The 27,261-nt window shown below is 45.5% G+C and overlaps 1 protein-coding gene across 3 annotated transcripts in view; it reads left to right on the top strand.

Annotated features, from left to right (window-relative positions):
• Positions 1 to 18,658, top strand: part of FAM78A (family with sequence similarity 78 member A) — a 28,604-nt gene extending 9,946 nt beyond the window's left edge. For 2 of the 3 annotated variants that reach the window (XM_080989656.1, XM_080989655.1), the window contains exons 3-4: positions 10,543 to 11,067; positions 14,124 to 14,320. In XM_080989656.1, the coding sequence (XP_080845782.1) occupies positions 10,543 to 11,067; positions 14,124 to 14,256 (658 nt within the window). In that variant the 3' untranslated portion in view covers positions 14,257 to 14,320. Of the gene's footprint in view, positions 1 to 10,542; positions 11,068 to 14,123; positions 14,321 to 14,535 lie in introns of those variants that run through there. The other variant, XM_080989657.1, reaches the window with a different exon arrangement.
• Positions 18,659 to 27,261: the final 8,603 nt, after the last annotated feature.

The following is a 27,261-nucleotide window of genomic DNA, read 5'->3' as shown; positions in this document are numbered from 1 at the left end:
CCCCCAGGTGGAACTCACCGGAAACGAGTTCCGGCACCTCTGTGGTGCTTGGGGCTGGTTGCTCCCCCTTAAAAAGTCTCAACAATCAACAACTTTAGTTCCAGCACCTCGTTTTCTTTTTGAAAAAAAAAAAAGCCCTGTCAGTTACCCTCTTATTAGAAGATCCATTCCTCACAATGTAGGAATAGGGCCTTATACTGTGGTGGCAACTACCCTTTCGAATTCCCTCCCTTTAAATATTAGACAGGTTGTTGTCTCTGTTGCCTTTTCAGCGCCTACTTAAGACCTTCCTTCTTCTTTCCAACAAGCCTTTTAAAGCTGAGCTTTTTCCCAAGTCTGCACATGTATTGCAGTTATTTTTAAGAAATTATGTTTTAACAGTGTTGTATGTTTGCCACCCTGGGTTCCTTTTGCGGAAAGGGCAGGAAGTAAATTTAATAAGAAAAATAAGTACATACTGTAGTAATAATAATGTTAGTTAGTTCGTTCGTTAGTTAACAAAATTTATATACCACTGGATTGTGGTCAAACCTTTAAGCAGTTTACAAGACTTGTAAAAAAAGAAGTTTAAAACATTTAAAAATAAAATTAGCAGTAAAAGAGATTAAAACAGGTGAACATCTATGTGTCTGGACAGGCTCAGGGCTTTTTTTCAGCAGGAACTCACTGGAACTCAGTTCCTGCACCTCTCAGGTGGGTGCCATTGCCATTCTAAGAGAAAAAGGGAGGTGTTCATGGTGAGTTCTGGTACCTCGCCATGAAAAACAGCACTGGTTAGGGCGGCTAATTGCAAAAGTGTAAGCGCTGTGGGTTAAACCACTGAGCCTAGAACTTGCCGATCAGAAGGTCAGCGGTTCGAATCCCCTTGACGGGATGAGCTCCCGTTGCTCGGTCCCTGATCCTGCCAACCTAGCAGTTCGAAAGCGCGTCAAAGTGCAAGTAGATAAATACTGGCTCCGGCGGGAAGGTAAACGGCGTTTCCGTGCGCTGCTCTGGTTTGCTAGAAGCGGCTTAGTCATGCTGGCCACATGACCCGGAAGCTGTACGCCGGCCCCTCGGCCAATAAAGCGAGATGAGCACCGCAACCCCAGAGTCGGTCACGACTGGACCTAATGGTCAGGCGTCCCTTTACCTTTAAGGCAAAGTGAACACGAAAATGCTGACTTTTTTGTGAAAACTTTTTTTTAATAAAATAAAATAAATGACAAGGTCATATGGTAACACAGCAAACTGAACATACGATTTTAAACAATGAGAAACTGCAATGCTCAGATTTTCCCACTCGTAGGCTCACCTGAGCTGTTTCTTCTGAAAGGTTCAGAGTTGGTTCAAAGTTCCTTCTGAAGGAGGGTAGGTTCATGACCTAGAAACAGCTACAATATTGGCTGCTACTTAGCACTCTAAATACAGGATATATTCCTTGCTGGATGGATGGTTGCGTAAGGTTTGGGAGGTTTTAATAAGAGCCAAATATAATTATATAAAATTGTGAGACAGGTGTGTGAAATTGGGTGTCATTTGGATTCCTTCCCTTTCCTTCTGGAATGTGTTTGGATACCATCTGTATATGATAATTCAATCTCTTTATAAATACGTCTTTCCCCCTTCCCCTTTTACAGCTCCCCGCCCTAATTATTTGTATTTGATATGCTTTGTAGTACAACAAAGCAAAATATTTAAATGCACTTTGGATGAATGCTGCTTTTCTGTTCACTATGCATGTGCCATTTCTCAGGGGAAAGTCTTCCCCAAAGTGACTAATACAGTATAAAAGTTTTAGAACAAAAATCTTGTAGGATCAATCCATACCCAAAACTAAAAGGAGAGGATTAGCTAAAGCAGCATATTTGCCCTGTTCACATCATAAAAGCATGATCATAGAATCATAGGTTTGTAGAGTTGGAAGGGACCCTGAGGGTCATCTACTCCAACCCCCTCAAGGCAGGAATCCTGCCCACAGCCATCCCTGGGTAGAGTCAAACCATCATCCTTATGGTTAATAGCCAGACTCATTGACCCATGGTGCCATGTTGAAATATAAGAGCTTTTAAGGTCAGTTTAAAAACTAAAAAGAAGGGACCAGATTTACATTCCTTTTTTGAGAGGTAGATCCACAGGAACAGAGGCCACCACCAAAAGGCCCTGTCCCAAATCTAATAGAGATTGATTATAAGAACCGGGGCAAGCTTGTATGTGTGCTGGTGGTCCTTCGGGGTATCTCCCTTTAAACTATAAAAACTATAAATGGCAAGAGTGCAGGGACCAAATGAGGCCCTGAAAGCCTATCTGGCCCTTGGGACTTTTCCCAATTCACACCCTCACCCATTGGTGCTCCTGTCTGCCTGGAACCTCTGGCATCACTTACCAATGACATGTGGCCCCAGGAAGGCTGACCATGAGTGAATGTGGCCCTCCCCATCTCTGATCTATGACTTTAACATAAGTACTTCAAATTGCTCCAGCCTGGCAGACCTCAATGTTGTGAGGGGAAGAGCCGTAGTTTTGTTTCTCCTTCATCCCTGCGCTCTTTGCCCATGTTAAGATTTTGTAATTGTTTTTTCGGAAACTTTGGTGTATGTTTCATCATGTGGATTCTGGCCACGCAATCAATAGTGCACTTTGGTTTACATAATTGTACTACAGGAGTACAATATATGTGTTAATGAGATTACTTGTGAAAAGTGGAGCTAACCTAGCAGGATACTTACGAAAAACATCCCCTACTCCAAAAAAAGAAACTATTCCCAAAAAATTCACGGCATTGTAATCCTATGAACACTCACAGAATCTCGCTTGATGTGTGCTTGCTTTGATGAAGGCATGAAATAGCCTAGCGAATTACATATTTTGTAAGCAATTCAAAAAATACAAACTTCATGCATATCCCTACCCCTGACTATAGGCAATGTTGCCTGGGGTGGATGGGAATTGTAGTCCAAAACATTTGGAGCCCCCCAGTTGTGGAAGGCTGTGGTGTGGACAGTACGCTTTCTAGATGGTCCAATTATCTTGCAGCTTTCTATGTTCATCCAGAGGTTAGACTGGGGCCTAAATTTGATTCAGTCTGCATTTAAAGGAGAACCTACCTAAATCACACTTCCCAAAGAACGCACGTACTGAAACATGGCCATGCATCAAAGTTCAATATGCTCTTGATTCCCCCCCCCCCCCAGTGCAGTTCTCCAGCCAAGTAATTTATACGAACGTGCATATACTAGGGTAAAGTGTACTTTAAAATACATTAAGATGCTGGAGATTGAATGAACTACTGCAATTGCATTTCACCCTTGGCACTAGACAGATGGGCGATGGGTCGTTCGTTGGTCACCATGTGACCAAATGGCAGATCTTATTGCTTCCTATCAAGTGATTTTTCTCCCCCACCACACACTTATTCTCCTTCCTAAGATTTAAAATATATATATTCAAACGGTGTCTGCAGCATTCTGAACCTAAACGGAAACAGCGGGTTGAAGCAGGAAGTAAAACAGGAGAAGAAACATCCTACTTATAACCCCCATTCTTCAGTGTGTTGGCAAAAATTCTGCCTGCTTCTGAGGGTGTGTGTGTCTAAGTGCTCAGAATTACGCTGCTCACCTTTCCCATCTTAGCAGACGGCTGAAAGGGAAGCGTTAGTTTCTAAAGCAGCACTAGGAAATCTGAAACCTTGGGGCCACATGTGGCCCTAAGCTTGTGACCCTATATGCATGCTGAAGCTCTTTACAAACAGATTTCTAGAGCTCCCACCCTGGTGAGTTTTAGACCAAGGCACTTAGGACCAACCCTACTCTTTACTTCTAAATCCCAGGCATGCAGGGGCTGGTGATGGTTGTGCAGGGCCAAATACACCCCCCCCCCCAAATGCTCAGGAGACCTGCAAGTATTCCACTCATTTCAGGGCAAATCTAAAATAGAATTCATGGCTTAAACAGAACCCTGTCTGTATCTTAATCCCATTTCTATTAAATCTCTTGAATGGCTTTTTAAGGGGGGGGGTGTTGCATTCTGTCTGCCCAAGAGCTTGTGTCTATTTGGTTCACAGCCTCTCTGCCCTGCTCCACCCACTATGAAGTGCAGTAAGGCAAACTGTGGGGCTGATGTCTGGCACAGGAAAATCTGCGCTTTTATACTACCCGCTTGGTCTCTTTGTAGTATGAAGCAGAGGTGAACTCTGGCCAGATTAGACAAGTCTCTGGTTTTAAAGGTTGCTATTTGAAAAGCGACAGGAGATCATTTTAAGCAAAATGGCAAGTACATTTGTAGAATAATAGGGCCAAAGGGATTGTGAAGAACAAAATTGCATGGAGATTCCCCGCCCCCACCCTCCTGTGTTCTCTGTTGTGTTTCCTTAAGCACAAAACCTTCCCCATCTGAGAGATTACATTTCAGAATGGCAGAAATGCCAGGGATGGATTTGGTGCTTGTATGTGCTCAATGCCGCAAACACTAAATCTGCAATCCTCTTAAAAACAGCAGACTCCCTGTTGTCCCTTGTGCGAGAGAGATGTGATTGGAAAGGAATAAGATTGTGGATTTCGTCTAGGTTTCCTCCATTAATAGTTTTGCTGAAGGGTTCTGTGTAACTCAGAAAGCTTGCATAGTTCTACACGAGAGATGGCTGCCATACTTTTTTCTCCCTCTCCCCCCGCCCCCACAATCTTTGGGGCTGGACTTAATCTATGGATTGCTACAAAGCTGAGCCAGCCCTTTCCATCTGCCTTTGCCCTTTGTTCACAGCTTATAGTTGATTTTAACCAAACAGTCTATAAATTGACTGACTGAATGAATGAATGACCACCACCATCACCCCAACATCTTTAATATCTCCCCATAGAGAACCATGGTAGACACTGTAGCACAGATGCTTGATAGACATGAGGCCTATTGGTTTCTTTGGGGAGGCAGTGGTAGGGGCTGGTGGATTCCGATTCTTCAAGGACGGAGCATAGCAGATAAGCGTATGGGTTTAATAAAACCTCCCACCCACCCCCGGCTCCATCCACAGACGAGGTGTTATTGGCCAACACCCCAATCTCTATGAGTGATGCAAGATTCCAGGGGTACTTACCCAGGGTCTGTGTCCCCTTTTGGGAACGGGGCACAGCAGAGACTGTGGTGTTTTTATAATACACAGTTTATTTACACATATTGTGGTACCTCTGGTTGAGAACTTAATTCGTTCTGGAGGTCCGTTCTTAACTTGAAACTGTTCTTAACCTGAGGTACCACTTTAGCTAATGGGGTCTCCCGCTGCTGCCGCGCGATTTCTGTTCTCATCCTGAGGTAAAGTTCTTAACCCGAGGTACTACTTCTGGGTTAGGCAAGTCTGTAACCTGAAGCATCTGTAACCTGAAGCGCCTGTAACCTGAGGTACCACTGTATATGCAAACTGAGCCTTTGATGGAGGGGTTCACAGTATCAACACCCCAAAAGGGTTTTGTTTCTCCCATAGCCCCAGCCTTGCATTTAGACAGGCATCCAACATTGTGCTCTGCCTCTGTGGCGTTCCAGCTTGCTGCTTTACTTCTAGGTCACATTACCGCCTCCAGCTTCTAGCTCACATAACAGCTAACTCAAACCTCTCTGCTGTAAACTCTGGCTTTATCTGTCTCACAAAAGCCCATTATCCTTTGTTCTCTTAATGGCCCAGAACTCAGTCACTCACCTCAACATAGGAAGCTAGCCTGGCTTCATTAGCTTTTAACATTTGCTGCATCCAGGGATTTGAGAGGTCTTGCAACCAGTTTTAACACCTCAAGCCTTCATTAAATTCTAACACTTTCTAGATCCAGGAATTTAGAGAGATCTAGACTAAGTACACGGGACGCGGGTGGCGCTGTGGGTTAAACCACAGAGCCTAGGACTTGCTGATCAGAATGTCGGCGGTTCGAATCCCTGCGACGGGGTGAGCTCCCGTTGTTTGGTCCCAGCTTCTGCCAACCTAGCAGTTCCAAAGCACGTCAAAGTGCAAGTAGATAAATAGGTACTGCTCTGGTGGGAAGGTAAACGGCATTTCCGTGTGCTGCTCTGGTTCGCCAGAAGCGGCTTAGTCATGCTGGCCACATGACCCGGAAGCTGTACGCCGGCTCCCTCGGCCAATAAAGCGAGATGAGCGCTGCAACCCCAGAGTCGGCCACGACTAAACCTAATGGTTAGGGGTCCCTTTACCTTTACTAGACCCTTGGACTCAAAACCACGAATTTTACAATCTTGCCTGTATCCTCTTTACAGCATTGTGTTGATGGCCAATCCTCAACCAGACAAAATTCTGTTGCCTCTATTCAAGTTAAACAAACCCTGGAGGGGGGGAAAACCACTCGGTGCCTAGAAAGAAAATTAGGATTATGATTAGCCTAGGATTTAGAAGGCTGGAAAACAGGATTATTATTATTATTATTACTAAATCACTTTTGCAGCCATCTTTATTTTTTAAGCATGCAAAATGCATTGGAAAGCAGAAAGCAGGGAGGCAGGGAAGGAAGGTAACAGACAGTTGGGAAACGTGCAACTTTTTATGTGGGAGAAAGCTCTGTGGATGCACCTTCCCCTTAAAATCTTCATAGGAAAATATAATCACCCCCCACTACTTTATGCAGAGCTTTCTGTGCTGTTACAACATCTGAACCGCCACCCCATCAATTGCCCCCCTCTTCTCATACCTATTCGTATGCCAGACAACCAAGGTGCCCCAGTTTAAAAAGGGACTCAAAGCACCACATTTAATGTGGAAGCAAAGGGTCAGGCATGAATGTGGGTATTGATTAAACTCTGCTCCATTCTGTCTTAGCTGATTTGTCCCTCTTACCCTAATATTGCTCATATTAGCCTCCCCAAACCTGGTCCCCTCTAAGACATTGTTGAACTCAAAACTCCTATCAACTCCAGGCAGCAGATTGGGGATAATGGGAGTTGTAGTCTTACAGCCTTCCCTAACCTGGTGCCCTCTGATTCTGTTGGGCTCCCATTAGACCAGCGTTGTCAATGGCAAGGCATGATGGGAGTTGTCTGCCAGCAACATCCAGAGGACACCAGTTTCCACCACTCCCAGAGTTCCCTGTGAAGAGGGATTGGTTGTTAGACAACTCTGAGCCCCCTTAACAAACTACAGCTCCCAGAATTCTTGTGGGGAAGCCATGACAATTTAAAGTGGTATGATACTGTTTTAAATATATGGTGTGGATGTGGCCATACGTTGACTGGTTGTCCAGGGTGTCAGACAGAGAGGGATCTTGCTTCCTGCTCCTTTTAACTGGAGATGGTGGGGATGGAATGAACTTGGGAACTTTTGCTTGCAAAGGGTAGGTTTTTCCCACCAAACTATGGCCATGTTCTCTTGCAAATTGGCCACTGGTGAATATAATAGCTGGTTTGAAAGAGATAAGGTCATAGGAAACACAGGAAATTGCCTTATACTGAGGCCAATGGTCCATTTAGTTCAGACTTGTCTATCCTGACCAGCAATGACTCTCCAGATTCTCAAATGGGAGCCTTTCCAAACCTTACCAAGATATGCCAATCGGGATTAAACCTGTGATCTTCTGCATGCAAAGCAGATATTCTGCTACTGAATTGTTGTCCTTCATCTAAGTGTCAATAAGGCTCCAGTTCCCATGATTCGAACCTGGGACCTTCTGCATGCACAGCAGATGCTCCGCCACTGAGCTGCAGCCACCCTCAGGTGAGACTGAGTCAAGGACAACAGCAGGCAAGGGGTATGGGACGGACTCTGTGTGTGTATGCAGTGGGCTTTCTTGTCAGCCATAAAAAGGGCAATGAAGCCCCATTCCCTTCCTCCTGCTGAAATTTGTAGGTGGATTTAATTGCTTGCGAATGCCAGTATTAGCCACGTGCAAGGCGAGCGAGGGCCCCGGGGGGTTGTGCAAGTTTCCTCCCCATAGATGTATGTGCCAGAACGTTTCCTGTCAGCCTCGTACCATCTGCTTTTTACGCCTCCCCTTCCCTTCGGTTTCCTAAACAGTGCTCTGCTGCGCACTCGTTTCCCCTCTTTCATTGCGAAAATCACACACAATGGGGGTGGGAGGTGGGTGATTTGCCATACTGGCTCAGAGTGATAAGCCTCAGCCTGTTCCGCAGGCCTCTTTTGACAGCACCAGGCAGAGAGGTGGAGTATAAATGTTTCTAATAAACCAAGTAATTAAAATAAGATTTAGTAGACTTCTTTTTCCTCCTTCCTGCATTCCTCCAGGAATCCCCACTGTTGTTTTTTATTTTTCTTTAAGTTGAGCATCCTAATCCTTTCCCCAATAAAGAAGGGCCAAGGCCCAAAACAGCCCTCAGTGCCAGCAATGGGGAACCTGTGGGGTCCTTGTTATTGCTCAACTCCAACTCCAATCGTCCCTGGCCATTTGCTACCATGCTGGCTTCCAGGAGTTGGAGACCAGAAACATCTGGATGGTCATAGCTGAGGTTCCCTATCGCTGCTGTCCACCTTGCAGTGCTTCTGTAATATCTATTGCAGGGCTTTGGAAACCTCCAGGTCCACCCATTTGGCCCTGTAGCCTATTCCACCCAAGCCATGCCCTTCTGTCCTATGTAAAATGCCAGGTGCAGTGGCAGACCTTGACGTCTCAAATTTCAGTGGTGCCCTGTGCAACGCCAATATCCGGCACCCCGTTGGATATTGCAGTTGCAGCACCCCAACGGGTGTGTGCAACCACACTGGTCATGCAACCCTAGATCTGCCTTTGCCAATTGTAGTCCAAGTAAAAAGTTGAAAGGGTGGCAATGCACCGCCCACCAGCTTATCTGCAAAGCCCAGTGCCCAAGGTAACACTTTGGAAAGGGCTTCCAAAGGCCACCTGATAGCATTGCAATGCCAGGTAATGGGCCAGTCAGGTGGCTCTGCCTACCTGCTGAACTTGGCCGGTGATCGATTGGGGAGATAATCCCCTGTCCTTCCCAGGCCTTAATTTCTGCCTGAAAATAAATAAAACCAAACCAGATTATTATTATTATTATTATTATTATTATTATTATTAATCTCCTTTCCCCAAAAGGGTCTCTCACTGGGGATTGTGAGACAGACAGATGGGCACACACGATGTGACAGTGAGCAGACGTTTGCTTTCTTACGGTGATCTCTGATTCACCCCCCCACTGGAGAAAGTTGGATGAGTACTTCCCCCCACCCCACCAAAAAATCCTCCAGGCTTTTCTCAGTCCTGTGGTAACCCCAGACGTCAGCATCCCATATGCTAAGAATTGCCCCATAGCCCCTTTTCCTCTGTCAAGAGAGCCTGTGCTCAGTTAATCTTTTATGCATCCTGAGATGGTCAGGGTCCTTCTTACAGGACATTTGTGGTTTGACAAGACATGGCCTTCTGTGGGAGCAGAGAAACAGCAACACTCAGGATTTTGCGGCAGGGGCTATGGCGGGGGGGGGGGGCAGGGCCATAGCTAGGGAGTGGTGAGGTGGGCCCCTGCCAAGGGTGCAGGTGAGGGGGGGCACAAAATCGGCTAAAAATATGTAAAAATTTCGATTATTGCCTCATAAGAAAAGGTTTTTAACAGAGGGTGAATTGAATGGGTGAAGGGGGGCGGGTTGGAGGATAGGCAGAAAGAAGAGCTAATTTGTCCGTGGCTAGGAGGCGCAATCAGGACAGTTCTGCCAGGGGCGCAAGTTCACTTAGCTACGGCTCTGAGGGGGTGGGAACTTTCTGGACTACCTTTTGAAGACATTGGTAGGCATATCCTAAGGCAAAAGTGGCCGAGGAATCACAGCAAATTTTACTGCAGTACCGTTCGTTTGCTGGCTGGCTGGCTGGCTATTTATTTATTTATTTATTTATGGCACTTAGATGCCAACTATTCTTTCAAGGAACTCAAGATACTGTGCATTTTATCCTCACAACAACCCTGAGAGGTAGGTTAGGCTGAGAGACAGTGGCTGGCCAAAGGTCACCCAGCGGAGCTTCATAGCTGAGGGAGGATTTGAACCCCATTCTCCCAGGTGCCTCAGTCCCAAGGCCCAAATGTGGCCCTGCAGGCCTCTCTATATGGCCCCTGAAGACTCTTCCCCAGGCCACTTCGCTAACTGGCCCTGCTTTGCATGCTTTTGCCTGGCTGGAATGTGCCCTTGAACACTGGATAAAAGCTTCTTGCTTGCCTGGATGGAGGACACAGAAGGGTATGCTGCTGTGTGCATAGGGTGGGATTAAATAAATTTTAATAAATAAATTTTAGAAATCAATTAATGCAGCCCATTAATTGATAAAATGCTGAAGTGCTACAGACTGGAATACGGTGGTACCTTGGGTTAAGAACTTAATTCGTTCTGGAGGTCCGTTCTTAACCTGAAACTGTTCTTAACCTGAGGTACCACTTTAGCTAATGGGGCCTCCCGCTGCCACCAGTTTCTCTCATCCTGAAGCAAAGTTCTTAACCTGAGGTACTATTTCTGGGTTAGCGGAGTCTGTAACCTGAAGCGTCTGTAACCTGAGGTACCACTATACAAGATTCGCAAGTCTTCCCTGCAGGAGAAACAACGTTCATCTTCTCCTTTCCTTTCCCTCTCAAATGTAGGTCAAGCTGGGAACTCCCAGATCTCCTCGAGGGCAAGATCCAAGCGATCAGCGACTCGGATGGGGTCAATTACCCCTGGTATGGGAACACCACAGAGACCTGTACCATCGTGGGGCCCACCAAGAAGGAAGGGAAGTTCAGCGTCAGCATGAACGATAACTTCTACCCAAGTGTCACCTGGGCTGTCCCAGTGAGTGACAGCAACGTGGCCAAGCTCACAAGCATCCACAGGGATCAGAGCTTTACTACTTGGCTGGTTGCCACCAACACAGCCACCAACGAGATGGTCATCCTTCAGACAATCCGGTGGCGGATGAAGCTGGGCATCGATGTGACCCCCAGCAAACCTTTGGGGCACCGTGCCAAGCTGAAGGAGCCCCATGCCCAGGAGCAGCCACAGATCCTAAGCAAGAACGAGCCAATACCACCTAGTGCCCTCGTGAAACCCAATGCCAACGACGCCCAGGTACTCATGTGGAGGCCTAAGGACGGGCGCCCTCTAGTGGTGATACCTCCAAAGCATCGGTAATGAGACCCCCTCTCTCTCTAAGTGTGTCCAGCCTCACGGGGTGGATTGGGAGGGGTGGGGGCAAAGAGAGGAGGAGAAGGAGGAGGAAAAAAACCGCTTCATATTTAAGAAAACATATTTAAGCAAAAAAAAACCAACCAGATGCACTTTTAAAACTCATTTGACAGAAAAGAGAAATAATAATAATAATGCAACCATTCTACCTTTTCCCGTCGGAACGGGTCTCACTGTGCTAGAGACGCTCAACAGGAAGGACGCTCCCCTCAAGAGCATGACGGGGTGTGTGTGTACGTTTGTCACCAGACATCGAGTTTCTAAGGGAGCGAACAAATCAATGTCCACACACTTGATTTCCAGCTTTGTAAAAGTTGCTTTTTTCCTTCCTTCAGTTGTTGTTTTCAAGTTCAATCTCATTAACTTAGCTTGGATCACCTGAGAGAGAGAAAAAACGAAAAGGTTTTTTTTAATATATATATTAAATGAGGGAGGTTTTATTTTTGAGATGGGAGGAGGAAGGGAGAAAATTAATTTTATTTAGTTGGGAAGGGGAGTAGATGCAGATGCAACAGAGTAGAAAAGAAAACAACAATTTGTTTATTTCTCCTCTCCCTGGATGATGATGATGATGATGATGATGGGTGGGTGGATTTTTTGTTCTTACAGAGATGATGTTCCAAATTGCAAACACAAGTCACGCGGCCTTATGTAGATTTTACTTTGCATTGCCAAACCTTTGCCTTAAGCTGCATTTTTTTAAAAAGCGGGTAAGCGGGGCGGGGGGGGGGATAAGAAAGCAAGCAAGCAAAGAAGGCTCCTTTTTTCTTACTAGATATTAGAGTGAAGAGGGTGGAGATGTTTTGTTCTGGAATGAAAATGAATCATTGAGCTTGTATCACAACCAGTTGCTAAAGGAGGTTGCCATCTTTCCCCCCTTGCTTTTGAAACAAACTAAAACTACACCAGCAGAGATTCTCTTGGGACAGAGAGGCGGTGAAGGAAACTGCACCTGCTTAATTTCCACCTGACTGCTGCTGTTAGTAGTGCAGGGACTCTAGTTGCTTCCACACTAGCCCTTCTTTCCCCCTAAAATTATCACCCTATGTTTACTCAGTTCTTACAAATTGCATTCCTGTGTTGCCTCCGATGTCAGTGCTACTAACATTTCAATGGGTCTACTCTTAGTAGAACACAGTTAGATACAACCCTCTGTGCATCTTTTTCAAATCTGATCTGTAGTGGGGTGGGGGGGTCTCTATTTTTTTGGTAATTTTAGGGCTTGTAAAAAAGACTTTTCAGGGACGTGGGTGGCACTGTGGGTTAAACCACAGAGTCTAGAGCTTGCCGATCAGAAGGTCGTCGGTTCAAATCCCTGCGACGGAGTGAGCTCCCGTTGCTCGGTCCCTCCTAGGTACCGCTCCAGCGGGCGTTTCCGCGCACTGCTCTGGTTCGCCAGAAGCAGCTTAGTCATGCTGGTCACATGAGCTGGAAGCTGTACGCCGGCTCCCTTGGCCAATAAAGCGAGTTGAGCGCCGCAACCCCAGAGTCAGCCACGACTGGACCTAATGGTCAGGGGTCCCTTTATCTTTAAAAAGACTTTTCGGGGCTCCTCCTCTTAAATTACAAACTTCCTGTGTACAGATTCACCCCACTTTATTGCTTTCTGTTTAGTTCAATGGAGGGATATTAGCAGTCCCTTCACTGCCGAATATTGTCAGTTTCTGATCCTGTGAACAGAGGTGCTTTAAGTATACATTGCCTCCCATTTTAGCCCCTTTTTATTTGTATAGAGCAAAATAGACAGTACTATTTTTCTACATAAAAATGATAAGAAAATAATGAGAGGCAATCAGTCTTTAAAGCCTCCCTGCTCACAGGAACAGAAATTGGCAACGCAGGAGAACTGTATTCAAGAAAAAGTAATATAATGGGCTGAACCTGCCAGCAGTAAGCTTTTAATTAACAGTTGCGGGGATCTTTGTTTAATGAGTCTTTCTTCTGAACAAGCATTACAGAAGGTTCTTAGCCATGGGGAGTGGCATTGCTGATCTATTTAGTGTAATATTAAGTGCTGTGCAGAACCACCAGTTTAATTTTACTTTCTGCACAGTGTGGGAAAGAAATGCACCAGCAGCACTGAAAGCAACTAGTGTGGAAGCAACATTTGCTTGGGGGGAATTGTATTTTTCTATGTCACGGAGGGAAAAATCTGGTTTGAGCCCCCCCAAGTAATCCTCCCTAGCTTAGATGGGGATGCTGTGACCTGTGCAATTGCTGCGAATTGTCTCCCTTCCCTTCCAGAAGCAAGAATTTTAGCTCCAGAACGGGAAGCCGTGGCTCACAGCTTCTAGGATCAGGCGTGGGGAACCTTTGACCCTCCAGATGTTGCTGAACTGCAGCTTCCATCAGCCCCAACAAGCATGGCCAGTAGCTAGGGTTGATGGGAGTTGTAGTTCAGCAACAGCTGGAGGGCCAAAGGTTCCCCACACCTTTCTAGAAAGAAAACAGAGTACCAAGCAAGGATAGCAGGAAGTGATCTGGGTGATGTTTTACTCTGGATTCTTTACTTCCTTCTCCATATCCAACCCTCTTCCCTTTGGGAGGGTCTTCAGGGCAGCGAGAAACAGTTGTATCCAACTAACTCGGAGTAGACCCAATGGAATTAATGTACCTAAACTAGCCATGCCCATATTGAAAATAACTTAATTTAGGGGCAGAGCTGTAACTTACTAGGGAAACACATGCTTTGAACACAGAACCTTTTGCGTGCAGTCTGTGGTCTGGGTGCTTATTGTGATGGCAAAGACCTCTGAATGTAACTTTTAGGAGCTGCTGTTGGTCAGAGTAAGTCCTGGGCCTGATGGACCAATTGTTTTTATTAACATATATGAAATGTCCATTAATTGCAATGAGTCTACTCTGAGATACAGTCCATATGAAATATTTTAAGCGGTGGCAGGGGTGGGGAGGTGGAGGGGAAGAGACTCAGTTTTGAAAATGCACAGGCCCCAGGACAAAACTTCCATGACACACCGTTTCTTTCTGGTATTCACAGGAACAGGACTGTTTTCCCCTCTAATGATACGGGGCAGCCAGCGTTCAGCACGGATCACTTGGGATCGGGGCAATATAGGGGTCCCTTCTTCACCAAAGGGGGAACCCAGTGTGCCGTTTGGTTTAAAATTTAAAAAGAAAAGGAAGTGGGGAGGGGAGACCACATTTTCAACTCAACATGCAGGATTCTAAAATGCACACTTGTCTGTTTTTTTCTGAAAATAATAGTTCTCTAAGTAATGGTGTGTTTGCACTAGCAGATTACCATCAGATGCGCTTACCGCTGTTGCTGGATTTGACCCCTGCTGCTGCTGCTACTGCTGTAGAGTTTGCACTTGGCAAAGGGGTAGTTTGGTGTTAAATTATTGCTGGAAAAGCCTGCAAGTCACTCATCTGCTGTTTTTCCCCTGCAGGGCATGAAAGAGATGGTGCAAAACAAAATAAAAACAAACCATCCAACCACCCCAAAATGCATGATTAAGAGTTTACCTGCAGAAATATTTGGCTAGTGATTCCTTTTGAAAATATACATGTTCCCTCCACCACCCAACATATGGGGGTAAGCCATAGTTACTGCCCTCCGTTTTCAGAACAGGGGTAAAACAGGAGTTGTTTACTCCTGATGGAAGCCATTTCTTTTCCAAAACAGGACAGAAGTGACACACTTTTATTGTTGCAGTTAGAAGTGGGAGTTTACCATTGCTGCTTAAAATTTCAACAACCAGCTATATATATATGAGATATGGATACTTGTCTTGAGAAACCACACATTCAGAATCTAGGGTGTGGGTGTATTAACCTAATCCATCCAAACAATTCATATTTGGCGGCAGTTGGCCCTAAAGCTTGTTTTTGATCAGCCAAATCCCTCGCTCCTGTATGATCCGTAATCAAGCCAAGGAAATTAGACAGCTGCTACTTTTGAAGGTCACAGCTATATAGCACCAAATGAGTGTGAAATATGCTACTCAGAATGCACCAGTCACTGTGCCTGCATGAAAATGCTTACAATTACTTACAAAATGCCCAGAACAAGAGTCCTGAACATCTCAAGGCATGGGCTGATTCTCAGGCAAGGGTAATATACTCACAGAGTTATTAAAATAACAAAGCACCACTACAGTTCCCAGGATCCTTTGGGGGAAGGGGAGCCACAACTGTTAAAAGTGGTAAGAGTGCTTCAGTTGCACAGTGTGGATAAGCGCAAGCAGTGGAGGCTGGTCTGTTAGGCAATTGGGGCACTCCCACACCAGTCAATGCCCACTGTCACTGCCCTGCCTTCTTGCCTACAACCAGCCCAAGGGGTAGACTTGGCTGTTGGCTTCCTCCTCCTGTTGCCCTTGTAGAACTCAGCAAGGAGATGGATGGGGCGGGGCATCATAATTAATTGGCTCCACCTCTCATTGGTTCTGGACTGTGGCTCTACCTACTGTATGGGCTCACAGCCTTCTGCCCCACCAGCTCAGGCTATGAGAAGATGTTGCTTCAGCAAGCATCAAACTGAGATAGAACAGCATCATCTCCCTCCCTCCTGCTAAGTTCTTCCCACAGTGAGTGGTGCCTTTTGAGTTAAAGGGCCACAGCACACCCCATCAGTCTTGGTGCTGCCAGCAGAGCAGGGGAGACTGGTCTCACTGGGGCCTCTGTGACGAGGTCTTTTAAGCCCAAGGATGGCACCATTATATCTTCAGGCTGGGGCACAGGCATTAGTAGGTTGTCTGGCAGACATGCTTCTTGGTCTTCTCTGTCCTTTCCCTTCTGCTTTGGAGTCCTCACCCTCATATCCCCGAGGACAAGGAATCTGATGCCAGGGTCACAGAATCATAGAACAGCTGGAAAGGACCCTGAGGTCCACCCCCCTGCAATGCAGGAATTTCAACCAAAGCATCCATGGCAGATGGCCAGCTAACCTCCACTTAAAAACCTCCAAGGAAGGAGAGTCCAGCGCCTCTCATGGGAGTCTGTTCTACTGCAGAATGGCTCTTATTGTCAGAAAGTTCCTTCTGATGTTTAGTCGGAATCTCCTCATAACTTGAATCCATTGGTTCGGGTCCTACCCTCCAGAGCTGGAGAAAACAAGTTTGCTCCCACTTTCATGGGAAAGCCCTTTAGATATTTGAAGGTGGCTCCCTGATATCTCATGATCATACCTCCTCTCATCCTCCTCTTATCTGGGCTAAACATGCCCAACTGTTTCTCAAACGGCTTGGTTTCCAGACCCTCAGTTGTGACACTGAACAGCTTTCCCTATGAAAGTGATGGAGAATACTTGGAAATAACAGCTGCATCTTAGGAAGCTGCCTTCTACTGAGTTGGACCATTGATCCATCTAGCTCAGTACTGTCTACACTGACTGGCAGCAACTCTTCATTGCCCCAGGCAGGGAACTTTCCCCAGCCGTCACCTGGAGATGTCATTGGGGATTGAACCTGGGACCTTCTGCATGCAAAGCACATGCTCTGGCACTGAGCTACAGCCCTTTAAAAAAAATTCAGAGAGGAGGCTGCTGCTTTTGTCTTGCTGAAGTGGCTTCCCAGTCCTTTCTGTTTCTATGGGGGATGTCAAGAAAGCAGACTCCCTCCCTGTTAAAGCCTTCTTATTCAGCTGTTTTCCTCAACCCTGCTGCTTTAAGCGGGGAGGGGGAGGAGCTGTCACGGACAGGCTTGATCCAACACAAAACGGGTTGTGTCTGACAATGACTGGCTGGACTGAGTTGCTGCCCTCAAGATGAATAGAACCACTGGTGAAGGGGTTCAGAAGGTGGGGTGTTTGGGGGGTGTGGGGGTAAGAGGGTTGTGTGAGATATGGGAGCTGATACTAATGTCCAGTGCTATCTTTCTAGAAAAAAGGTGCCAGAACTCACCATGAACACCTCCCTTGTTCTCTTATAATGGAAATGGCGCCCACCTGAGGTGCTGGAACTGAGTTCCAGTGAGTTCTGGCTGGGGGGGGGGAAGCCCTGCTAATGCTGAAAGGAGCTTCTCTAGATTCACATTAAGGGCAGGCAGGTCAGGTGTTATTTCATTAAACAGAGACTGGCTGGATCAAATCAAGAAGTTGCATGTAGTCCAGCATCATCTGAGTCCCAACAGTGGCCAACCAGAGACTCCAGGACGACGAGATACAAAGCTGTAGGACAATTCCCACTGCTGTTCCTCTTCTCCCTGCCCAGTGTCTGTTAGCTGGACATTGATCAAAGCAGACCTTAAACGAATCAAGCACAGCAAACCCTGGGGGCCTTGTGCTGTGCACTCCCCTTTGCTGTCGATCACAGAGACCTGCAGCATTCATTGCATGGAGACAGGTTAACAGGTGACTAAATTACTCATACAAAGAGAGAAAAAGAGATAGGGAGATTGGACTGTCGTGGCCTAGGGTTGTTACTCATCTTTCTACATGTCCCTCTTCAGAATGCCTAAACCTTTAGCACTGTGGCTGGCCTGCCTTCGTCCTTTCTCACGCTTCCCTGCTTTGAGCCATTTTCAACATAAAATGAGAACACACTTAACTGTTGGGCTAGGGTGGGTCAATGTTGCCTCACTGTTGCCCAATGTACAGCATTCATGTGAATACAGCTGCTGCTTAAAGGCGGTGTGTGTGTGTATTGTGAACCTCCGGATGTTCCTAAGACACACAACTCCCATAATTCCTATTGGTCCTGCTGGCTGAGGTTGATGGGAATTGGAGTCCAACAACATCAGGAGAGCCACAGAAATCCCCTACCCTTGATCTAAGAACGTGAAACATTCTCCTTTTTCACAAGTGAATGCCTCTTCTAAACAGGCATTTGCCCATGTCTTGCATGCTGTGAGGGTTGCTCCTTAGATCAGGGAACAGTGAGGGCGGGACTGTACTCCTGATGTTTTCAGACTACAACTCCCATCCTCCAGCAACATCTGGAGGAGCACAGATTGAATTCAATGAAGCAAACATCACTTCTCTGCAATAGTCACTTTCACCTTGTAAAGTTGGGGTGGGAATAGTCTGCTCTAATGCATTAATAAGGACCAGAGTAGGAACACTGAGGTGAAACAGTGGCTGAAATTGCATTTACTCCAACTGTTTTCAAACCCTGGGCAGGGTAACATGGTAGGAGACAGGCCTCATCCATACTTGTAAGCATAATTACACACACCTCTCTCTCTCTTGCACTACTACACTGTGATCGAAGCCTTTGATTTGTGGCTGCCAGCTGTTAAATGCACCAGTTAGTACGGTACCTGTCCACACGCAAAAAAGACCAAGAGAATAACTTTGGGAGCAGGTCTTGGCTATGAATAAAAAGGTAGAAGGCCCATCTTGCCTGTAAGGGGAGGGGGCAGGTTACCATAACCCCATTCAAAGTTGTGCCTGGATTTGTGTTGCAGCAATAAGAACTGTCCCTTGGTCTTTGCAAAAATACTGTGAAAATGTCTTGTGGGGGTGGGGAAATGTACCAAGTCTGGACACTAAAAAAAGAAGAGGTATTTAAGAAGATATAAAAGCAACACATTTGCTTTACAAAAAAACAACAAAATAAAGAATTTTCAAAAAGAACCTTTTGACGTCTGGTTTTATGGTGTGTTTATTATTACAGGAGTAAACAACTGTACATGTCAGATTGGGCTGCAGTGTGAGACCTAGAACAAGCCGTCTGGAGTTTATTTGTCTAGACTCATTTGTACCCTCCTAAAAAAAACTCCCTAGGGTGACTTACAATACATGCCATCAGTAAAAAATGAGACAGGTCCTGCTTGCAGGTTTACAGTCTAAAAGACATGAACACATGGGGGGAAAGGGACGAGGGGGTGGGGACTTGGATGCCAATTCTTAAATTTTACTTAAAATGCCCGGCAGGAATGAAAATAATGCAGGGATAGAAGGCACTTCCATTCAAAGCTGCAGAGTCCCCTGGGGATTGATGGGGAAACCCCTCTGAGAATGGCAGCTCTGTAAGAAGAATGGGGGTTTACTAGCAACTCTCAGCACAACAAACTACCGCTCCCAGGATTCTTTGGGGGAAGCCAGGGCTGTTTAAAGTACAGGTGGCGGCCATTTTAGGCACCTCCAATTGACGTGTGGTTGCTACCCAAGGAAGGCAAAACAAGGGTTGAACTGGGACGAGATGTAAAGGGCCAGGGTCTCGGAAAGGAACTCCCAGACGAAATGGCCGGCTGTAGTAAAATACTGCTCTACATGTATAATGTGGGTGAGGCTTAGTCAAGCCCACAAATGAGTGGGGACACCTTGTCAGGGCTCCCCCTTCTCCAACCTCTTGGAAGGAGGAGGCTCATGCTTTTAAAATGTAATAAACAAAAATCTTCCCTTATTCCCTTATGGGGGACACAAGAGTCCTTATAGAGTCCTTACGTAGGTTCCCTATTGGTAGGAGAAAAAAAGAGAGGCCCACCAGAGAATACAGTGGTACCTCAGGTTACATACGCTTCAGGTTACATACGCTTCAGGTTACAGACTCCGCTAACCCAGAAATATTACCTCGGGTTAAGAACTTTGCTTCAGGATGAGAACAGAAATTGTGCTCCGGCGGCACGGCAGCAGCAGGAGGCCCCATTAGCTAAAGTGGTGCTTCAGGTGAAGAACAGTTTCAGGTTAAGAACGGACCTCTGGAACAAAGTACTTAACCTGAGGTACCATTGTATTGAGAAGCAAAGCAGCTGGTAAGCCTGATCTCTATTGAACTGTTGCAACAGGGTGCCCCCTTCACACGCAGGAAAAGGAGGAGGACCCAGAACCAAGGTGTGTCCGCCCTTATATAGACATTTTAAATTCCCTGCCCTGGAGCTCCAGACCACCCCTCCGTACATCATACATACATCACAGAAGAGGTATAACCCAAGACCACCCCCCACAAACATCATACCTACATCACAGAAAACGTGGTCTACAACAGAAATTTGAATTTGTTTTTCCTGTCTGCCAGGTTATCTGATAATGCCTTATCTGATCGCCTTTCCTGGTAGTCTGCCCATTCCTTTGAGATGGTGATTACCCTCTTCCTGAGATAATGGGGAGGCTCCCCCACCCCCTCCCTCCTTGCAGAGAAAACATTTGGTCAGTTTGGGAGTCAAATGGTTTCAGGGCGGTCCTCCTGTGCTGCTCCAGACATGTGGTCCACACATCTATGTATGCGCTTGGTTGGTACATTTATGAACATTAATGTCATACACACACACACACACACACACACACGACATTATTTTTTTTATTTCAAAAGCTTCCAGTACCAAAAGGGCTATTTGTTTCCCTCAGCTGGGCCACCGTTGCCCTACCCACTTCCTCTTCATGTGCCTTTCCAGGCTCGCAGGAAGTGTTATGTGCTTGTGTAGCTGCTAGTGTGGTTAGTGCTCCTTTTCTACACAGCAATTGCAAGTAAGGGTGTAACCTTCCCCCATCACAGCCGTTTTGGTTGTGATGGAAACAGGGAGGGAAGTGTGGGGAGAGAGTTCAAAACAAGAAAGACTTATGGGGAATAACTTTCTGACAGAAAGAGCTGTTTGAAAGTGGAACAGACTCCTCTGAGGTGGTGGACCCTGCTTTGTTGGAGGTTTTTAAGCAGAGGTTGTCAGGGATTCTATAGCAGTCATTTCAGCATTGCAGGGGGTTGGACTAGATGATGCTTGTGGTCCCTTTCTAACTACAATCCTATCATTCTATGAAATTCATGTCCTTTTTTTTGGCAATGCAATGTGCAGCTGGCCATTGTGGTGCCATATAGATAGATGTATGTATGGACATGTGAGCTTCACCTGTGGGATTTCGGCATGGGATCTGATTCCATAATCGCCAAAGAAATTGCTGACAGTTCTGCACAGGCTTACTGCTGGCATGACAGCACAGTGTGTGGAATCTCTGGGCCGAAGGTCCTTGTCTGAGGGAGCGTCTATTTATAACTCCACGATGAGGGTGGGTGGCACACAAGAAATGGGTGACTGGAGTTACATCACGCCTTCCCCTCTTAGCAACTGTTGACAGCTGCTTGATAGCAATGGCTCCTGATAAACGTTGACTCCAGAGCTTCCTGGGAAGGAGAATAAAAGCTAAACATGAATCATTACTGCCTCTTTCCCTCTCCCCTAGAAAATGCTTCCACCTCCCTTCTTGTTCATCTTCTAAAAAACCTTTTCACTTCTGTAAGCAAAACAAGCAAAATGAAGGCAGGGTGGGAGAAAAATGAGCCTCTGACATTTGCAAGTCATGCATTAGCAAAATTAGAGTTGTGCACAGAGCTGTGGCTTCCCCCAAAGAATTATGGTAACTGTAGTTTGTTAAGGGTTTCTGAAGGTTGTTAGGATACCCCTTGGGTAAAGTAAAGGTAAAGGGACCCCTGACCATTAGGTCCAGTTGTGACCGACTCTGGAGTTGCAGCGCTCATCTCGCTTTATTGGCCGAGGGAGCCAGCATTTGTCCTCAGACAGCTTCCGGGTCATGTGGCCAGCATGACTAAGCTGCTTCTGGCGAACCAGAGCAGTGAACGGAAACGCCGTTTACCTTCCCGCTGGAGTGGTACCTATTTATCTACTTGCACTTCATGCTTTCGAACTGCTAGGTTGGCAGGAGCTGGGACCAAACAACGGGAGCTCACCCCATCGCGGGGATTCGAATCGCCGATGTTCTGATCGGCAAGTCCTAGGCTCTGTGGTTTAACCCACAGCGCCACCCGCATCCCTAGGATACCCCTTACAGAGCTACAATTTCCGTAATTCCCTGTGAAGCGGTATTTATTGTTAAACCACTTTGGGAATTATAGCAATGGGAGGGGGGAGGGGGTTTGCTAACAAAGTCGTTGCACCCTTAAGAGACTACAGTTCCCATGATTCTTTGGAAGAAACCACACCTAGTTAAAGTGGTATGATATACAGTACAGTGGTACCTCGGGTTAAGTACTTAATTCATTCTGGAGGTCCGTTCTTAACCTGAAACTGTTCTTAACCTGAAGCACCACTTTAGCTAATGGGGTCTCCTGCTGCTGCTGCGCCGCCGGAGCACGATTTCTGTTCTCATCCTGAAGCAAAGTTCTTAACCCGAGGTACTATTTCTGGGTTAGCGGAGTCTGTAACCTGAAGCGTCTGTAACCTGAAGCGTATGTAACCCGAGGTACCACTGTACAGGCAACTCTCATTTTAGATGTGACCAATATGTGCGCAATTGCACACACAAACACACCCAGCACCAAGCCCAGAAGTATCCTGGAAACGTCACTAAAAGGGCAGAGTGGAGGGGGGACGGGGGTATAAAAGGGTGTTTTCAGGCTTTTTCAATGGGTTCTCAATTTCACACAAGTGTGCAATGACATGGAACACAACCCCCGCACAAACAGGGAGTTGCCTGTAGTTTTAAATGTACAGGATTGTATCCAATGTTATTCCAACTCAGAGCAGACCCATTGAAAAATGTTCTGCCTTATTTGCGGGCAGAAAAATTAAAGAGGACATCTCATCAAATTTATAATAATAATAATAATAATAATAATAATAATAATAATAAATTTTATTTATATCCCGCCCTCCCCAGCCAAAGCCAGGCTCAGGGCGGCTAACAACAAACAAATAATCAAACAATCAAATAATCCAACATTCTAAAACATTTCATTATAAAAATTAATTAAAATCAAATTAATGGCAACCGTTAAGCAAAGTTCTGTGCAGGTTGCCAGAGGAGGGAGTCAGGCTGGGCCCTGACCAAAGGCCTGGTGGAACAACTCTGTCTTGCAGGCCTTGCGGAAAGATGTCAGGTCCCGCAGGGCCCTAGTCTCTTGTGACAGAGCGTTCCACCAGCATATGCATAGGGTGGAGAAATTTCAACCCACGTTCTGGGGAGTGAGGCTTCTGTATCTGTTTTTCTAATGGGTTCATCTCACCTGAGGGTTTTTTTCAGCCAGAAGTCACCAGAACTCAGTTCCGACACCTCTCAGGTGAATGCCATTGCCACTCTAAGAGAAAATTATAGGAATATTATAGGAAAAAAGCACTGACCCCACCCTATTCATTTCTGAAATGGCCACAATTTTGCAGTCTCAACAATGCCCTGGTCTTAATGGTAGCTTAAAAGGAAATACAGAACAGACCTAGAGTGTAAAATACTTTTTATTTTTAAAAACCAAGTCATAATGGCCTACAGCAGCAAGCAACTTTTGTCAGCTTGGTGCCCTCCATATTTTTTTGCTGTGTATCATTCTGGAGCTAATATGAAATGAAAATAGAAGGGACTTGATGGCTATCACAGAAAAATGGAAGGGATGAAATGATGGTCACCACAAAAAAGAAAAAGGGAAAATGGAACCCACCAAAAAGGACACCACCAAAAGAAAAAGAAAATGGCAGCCAGAACAAAAGACACCATAAAAAGCATGTAGGAAAAATGGTGACCAGCACAGATAAAAGGGGGAAGGGAAACACAAACACACAAGCACACACACCCAGAGGGGGGAAATCCAGAGAACATGCTATAAAGTGGCTTTTTCTTTTAGCAGGGATGGGTTGAAAAAAATAAATACCAAAGCTCTTGCAGAAACAGTGCTTTAAACAGGGAGAAAGTGGAACCATTAAAAAGAAGCCAAACCCTGTAATACTTGGAAACCCTGGAAACTTTATAACTGTCCTGAGGGCTACTTTCACCTTTGGCTAAGGAGATGCCGACAGTAGGTGCCTCTGCTGACCAGCATTGAGGTTCACAGCAGCTTACATAGAAATCTTCTGGCAGACAGTGTTTCATCTAGAAATTCTGGGGGTTGACCGGCCCAGGACCAAATGCATGCAAACCCTGAACATTGGTTAGAATATTGTACCCATTTCATGTTGTGTACCAAATATGCTAACTGGATGCTTGCTTTATCCCCCACCTCCCCACGCCCTCAACCCAGAGCACCTGTTTGCCCAAAACTGGACACTAGCCAGCCAGACTGACTACAGAGCAGCTGTCAAATAGGAATGCCTTTTGGAGACATCCAGCCTCTGCTACATTTGAAGCTATAAAAGCCAGAAACTCTATCCTCAATTGCCAGGCTGCCACCAACATTGCTGCGTAGTTTTAAAAAAATGCAGTTCCGGACCTATAGCTCAAGGCATATTACAGCACAACTGGGAAACACAAAGAATTAAAATTAGCTGCCTTATACTGAGTCAGACCATTAGGTCCCTCTAGCTCCAGACTGTCTTCACTGACTGGCAGCAGCTCTCCAGGGTTTCAATCAGGGTAAGTTCCCAGCCTTACCTGGAGATTCCAGGGATTGAACCTGGGACCTTCTGTGTGCAAAGCAGATACGTCACCACTGAGCCACGGTCCTGTCCTCTAAAAACAATAAAGATTTTAGTCCTTGTGGCTCAGAAAAAAGCCGATTTAAGCAGGAAGCTACTTTCAGACAAATCAGGTGCATCTGGCACAGTATTGCTTGGCAGGGTTTCAGGCAGAGGGGCATTCCTAGCACTACTTGCAGTTGTCAGTGATTGAACCTGTAACCCATTATTTATTATTATTATTATTATTAATTCAGTTTATATACCGCCCTATACCTGGAGGTCTCAGGGTGGTTTACAGAACAAAATCAAAATATAAAACCACAAAATATATACCCACCCCCCAAAACCCCCACATTTTAAAAGGGCATAGGCTGCCACCTGGACCAGGTGGAGATAGGCAGGAGCAGGGCCCTCAGGCTCTCAGCAGGGTGCAAAGCAGATCCTCTAACGCTGAATACGGCCATTACCTTTCAATTTGCCTTTGTTTAATTGTTGGGAGTGATTTGATTAGTTGCAACTCAATCAGAGATCAACCAGAGAAGGAAGGTGGTAGCAGGTGACTCTCTACAGAGAGGGGACAGAGGCAGCAGTGTGTGGAGGAATGCCTTTTGGTTTCACTTGTCTCTACATCAATGCACAGAGGATGGGAAACAAGCAAGAAGAACTTGAACGCATTTCGGAATGGTAAATATGACCCTAATAGGTATTACTGAATCTTGGTGGGGTGAGGCTCATGACTGGAATGTAGAATTTGAGGGGTACAACATGCTTAAAATGAACAGGTCAAAAAGGAAGGGAGGAGTAGCATTATATGCAAATGTTGGTTACACTTGTGAAGAGATCCATGACTTGGAGCATGGAAGGGAGATTGAGAGTATGTGGGTAAAAATTGTAGGATATAGACACAACAGGGACCTTACTGTGGGAGTCTGCTATAGACTGCCAAGCCAGACTGAAGATGCCTAATATTTACAGGGAGAGCGTTCCAAAGGGCAGGTGCCACTAAAGTTCCGATTCCTACATTGAGCAGAACAGATGGTATCTGTGGGAGACCCTCACCTGCAGAGTGCAATGATCAACTAGGTATATAAGGGGCAAGATGATACATCAGGCATCTTGATCACAAGCTGCACCTAAACCAGCACCTTGAACTTAGCTCAGTAGCTCATTGCCATCTTTGGCACATCCTTCTACAATTTAACTATTGTACAGCACCTGTGGTTTTTAGGTTTTAAACAAATATGTGAAATGATTCCCTCCTCCCTTAGGGTATGCTTTCTGGCATTGTTGGGTGCGATGCATCAACTTCCCATCATTTCTCACATTCGTTTACAATTAACTCAAACAGCTTTAACCCGCCAGCCAGTGCGAGTGGCATGCTTGGCATCTGAAAGAGTGCAGCTGACAAGAGACCTTTTTCTAGGTTGCAGCACAGGCCAATGCGTTGGACGATCAATGCAAAGAATTTTGAGGTCAACAACTTGCGATGAGCCAACTTCTATTTATAACCAAGGGGGTGGGGGTGAAGTATAATAAGGCCTAGTGATTTTATAAATGTAACAATGTGTGTGTGTGTGTGTGTGTGTGTGTGTGTGTGAGAGAGAGAGAGAGAGAGAGAGAGAGAGAGAGTGCATATAACCACCTGCTCTAGCTCGTCTTCATGTTTCCAGCGGCTTTTGTCCAAAGCTGAAAAAGGCACCAGTTCCATATTTCTGAATTTCTTTAAACTATTCCTTAAGTTCAGTTAAAAAAAAAAAAGGGCAAGGGAAAGCAGGGGAAAGGATAAAGTTGGAAGTGGACAGAGTTATTTCCTTTGATCAGGGCATGATGGAAAACCCCCTACTTGTATCATTGTTAAGATGAGTTACAGGAAACGTCATTCAGCGGCAGTGGAATCATATGCAAATTTACTTTTTCTAATTGTTCTTTTTTTAAAGGTGTGAATTCTCTATTAAACTCTTTTGAAGATGCAAATGAAAAATGAAACAACCAATACCAATGTCTAGGGGTGAAACGTTAACATAAAAGGCTTAAGTCAGCTCAACAACTATACATACTGGTAATTTTAACACTTGCTTTCTCCTTTATATTTTCTTTGCAGCCTTTTTCTTTACATGCAGTTGAGGGGTAAAGTTAACTTAAAAGGTCCCACAAGTTGACTTCCATGTAAGCGGGGCTCATTATCAGGTTAGATGGAGCTAGATAGAAACAGATTTAAGATTAAACCAAGGGTGTTTGGGTTAATATTTATAGCTGAAAGAGAACTTTTAACATATCATGTAGGATACTTCCAGATGATGTGTTTATTGAACATCGGCTCTGGTTGCACATAGCTTGCAGGCAGGTTTGACAGTGTTGGCTGTTTATTAAGTACTCATTCCAATTTGTTTGCAGGGTTATATGACATTATGTAAAGCAATTGTTATGCCATACTTTCCAGTGCATTTTCTTTGCTTTCTTTATTGCAAAGTCAGCAAGGAGCTGGTTTGTTGCACAAGAGCATCACATCAACTTCCATTGCACAGCACAGATTTGCTGGTACATGATTGAATCCCACTTGAAAACAGAAACATTTTGGAAGAGGACCTCATTCTACCCCTTCTTCATGCAGGAAATCCATTGCTGTACAGTAACTACTAAAATTCTCTGCTGAAGGAAATCCAGCTTGCACCAATCAGGGAGGAAAAACATTCCTCCTTTGAAAATACAAACAGCAGCAGTTTACATTGCCAGTGGATCCTCATGTATATGGTTTTCATGTGGGGAAAGAACAATGGGTGAAAGGACCCTTTGGGACTTGTGAAGTTTTGGTGTGTGTTTTTATATGCAGGAGAGCCACAGGTTCAGCACCTGTTACACAAGTTGCAGAATGGCGCTTTCTATGTAATACTGGTGTAACTGTTC

The sequence above is a fragment of the Podarcis pityusensis genome (assembly GCF_964106645.2).
Source record: "Podarcis pityusensis genome assembly, chromosome: Z".
Taxonomy (NCBI): Eukaryota; Metazoa; Chordata; class Lepidosauria; order Squamata; family Lacertidae; genus Podarcis; species Podarcis pityusensis.
This window is presented reverse-complemented; position numbering and strand designations above follow the sequence as displayed.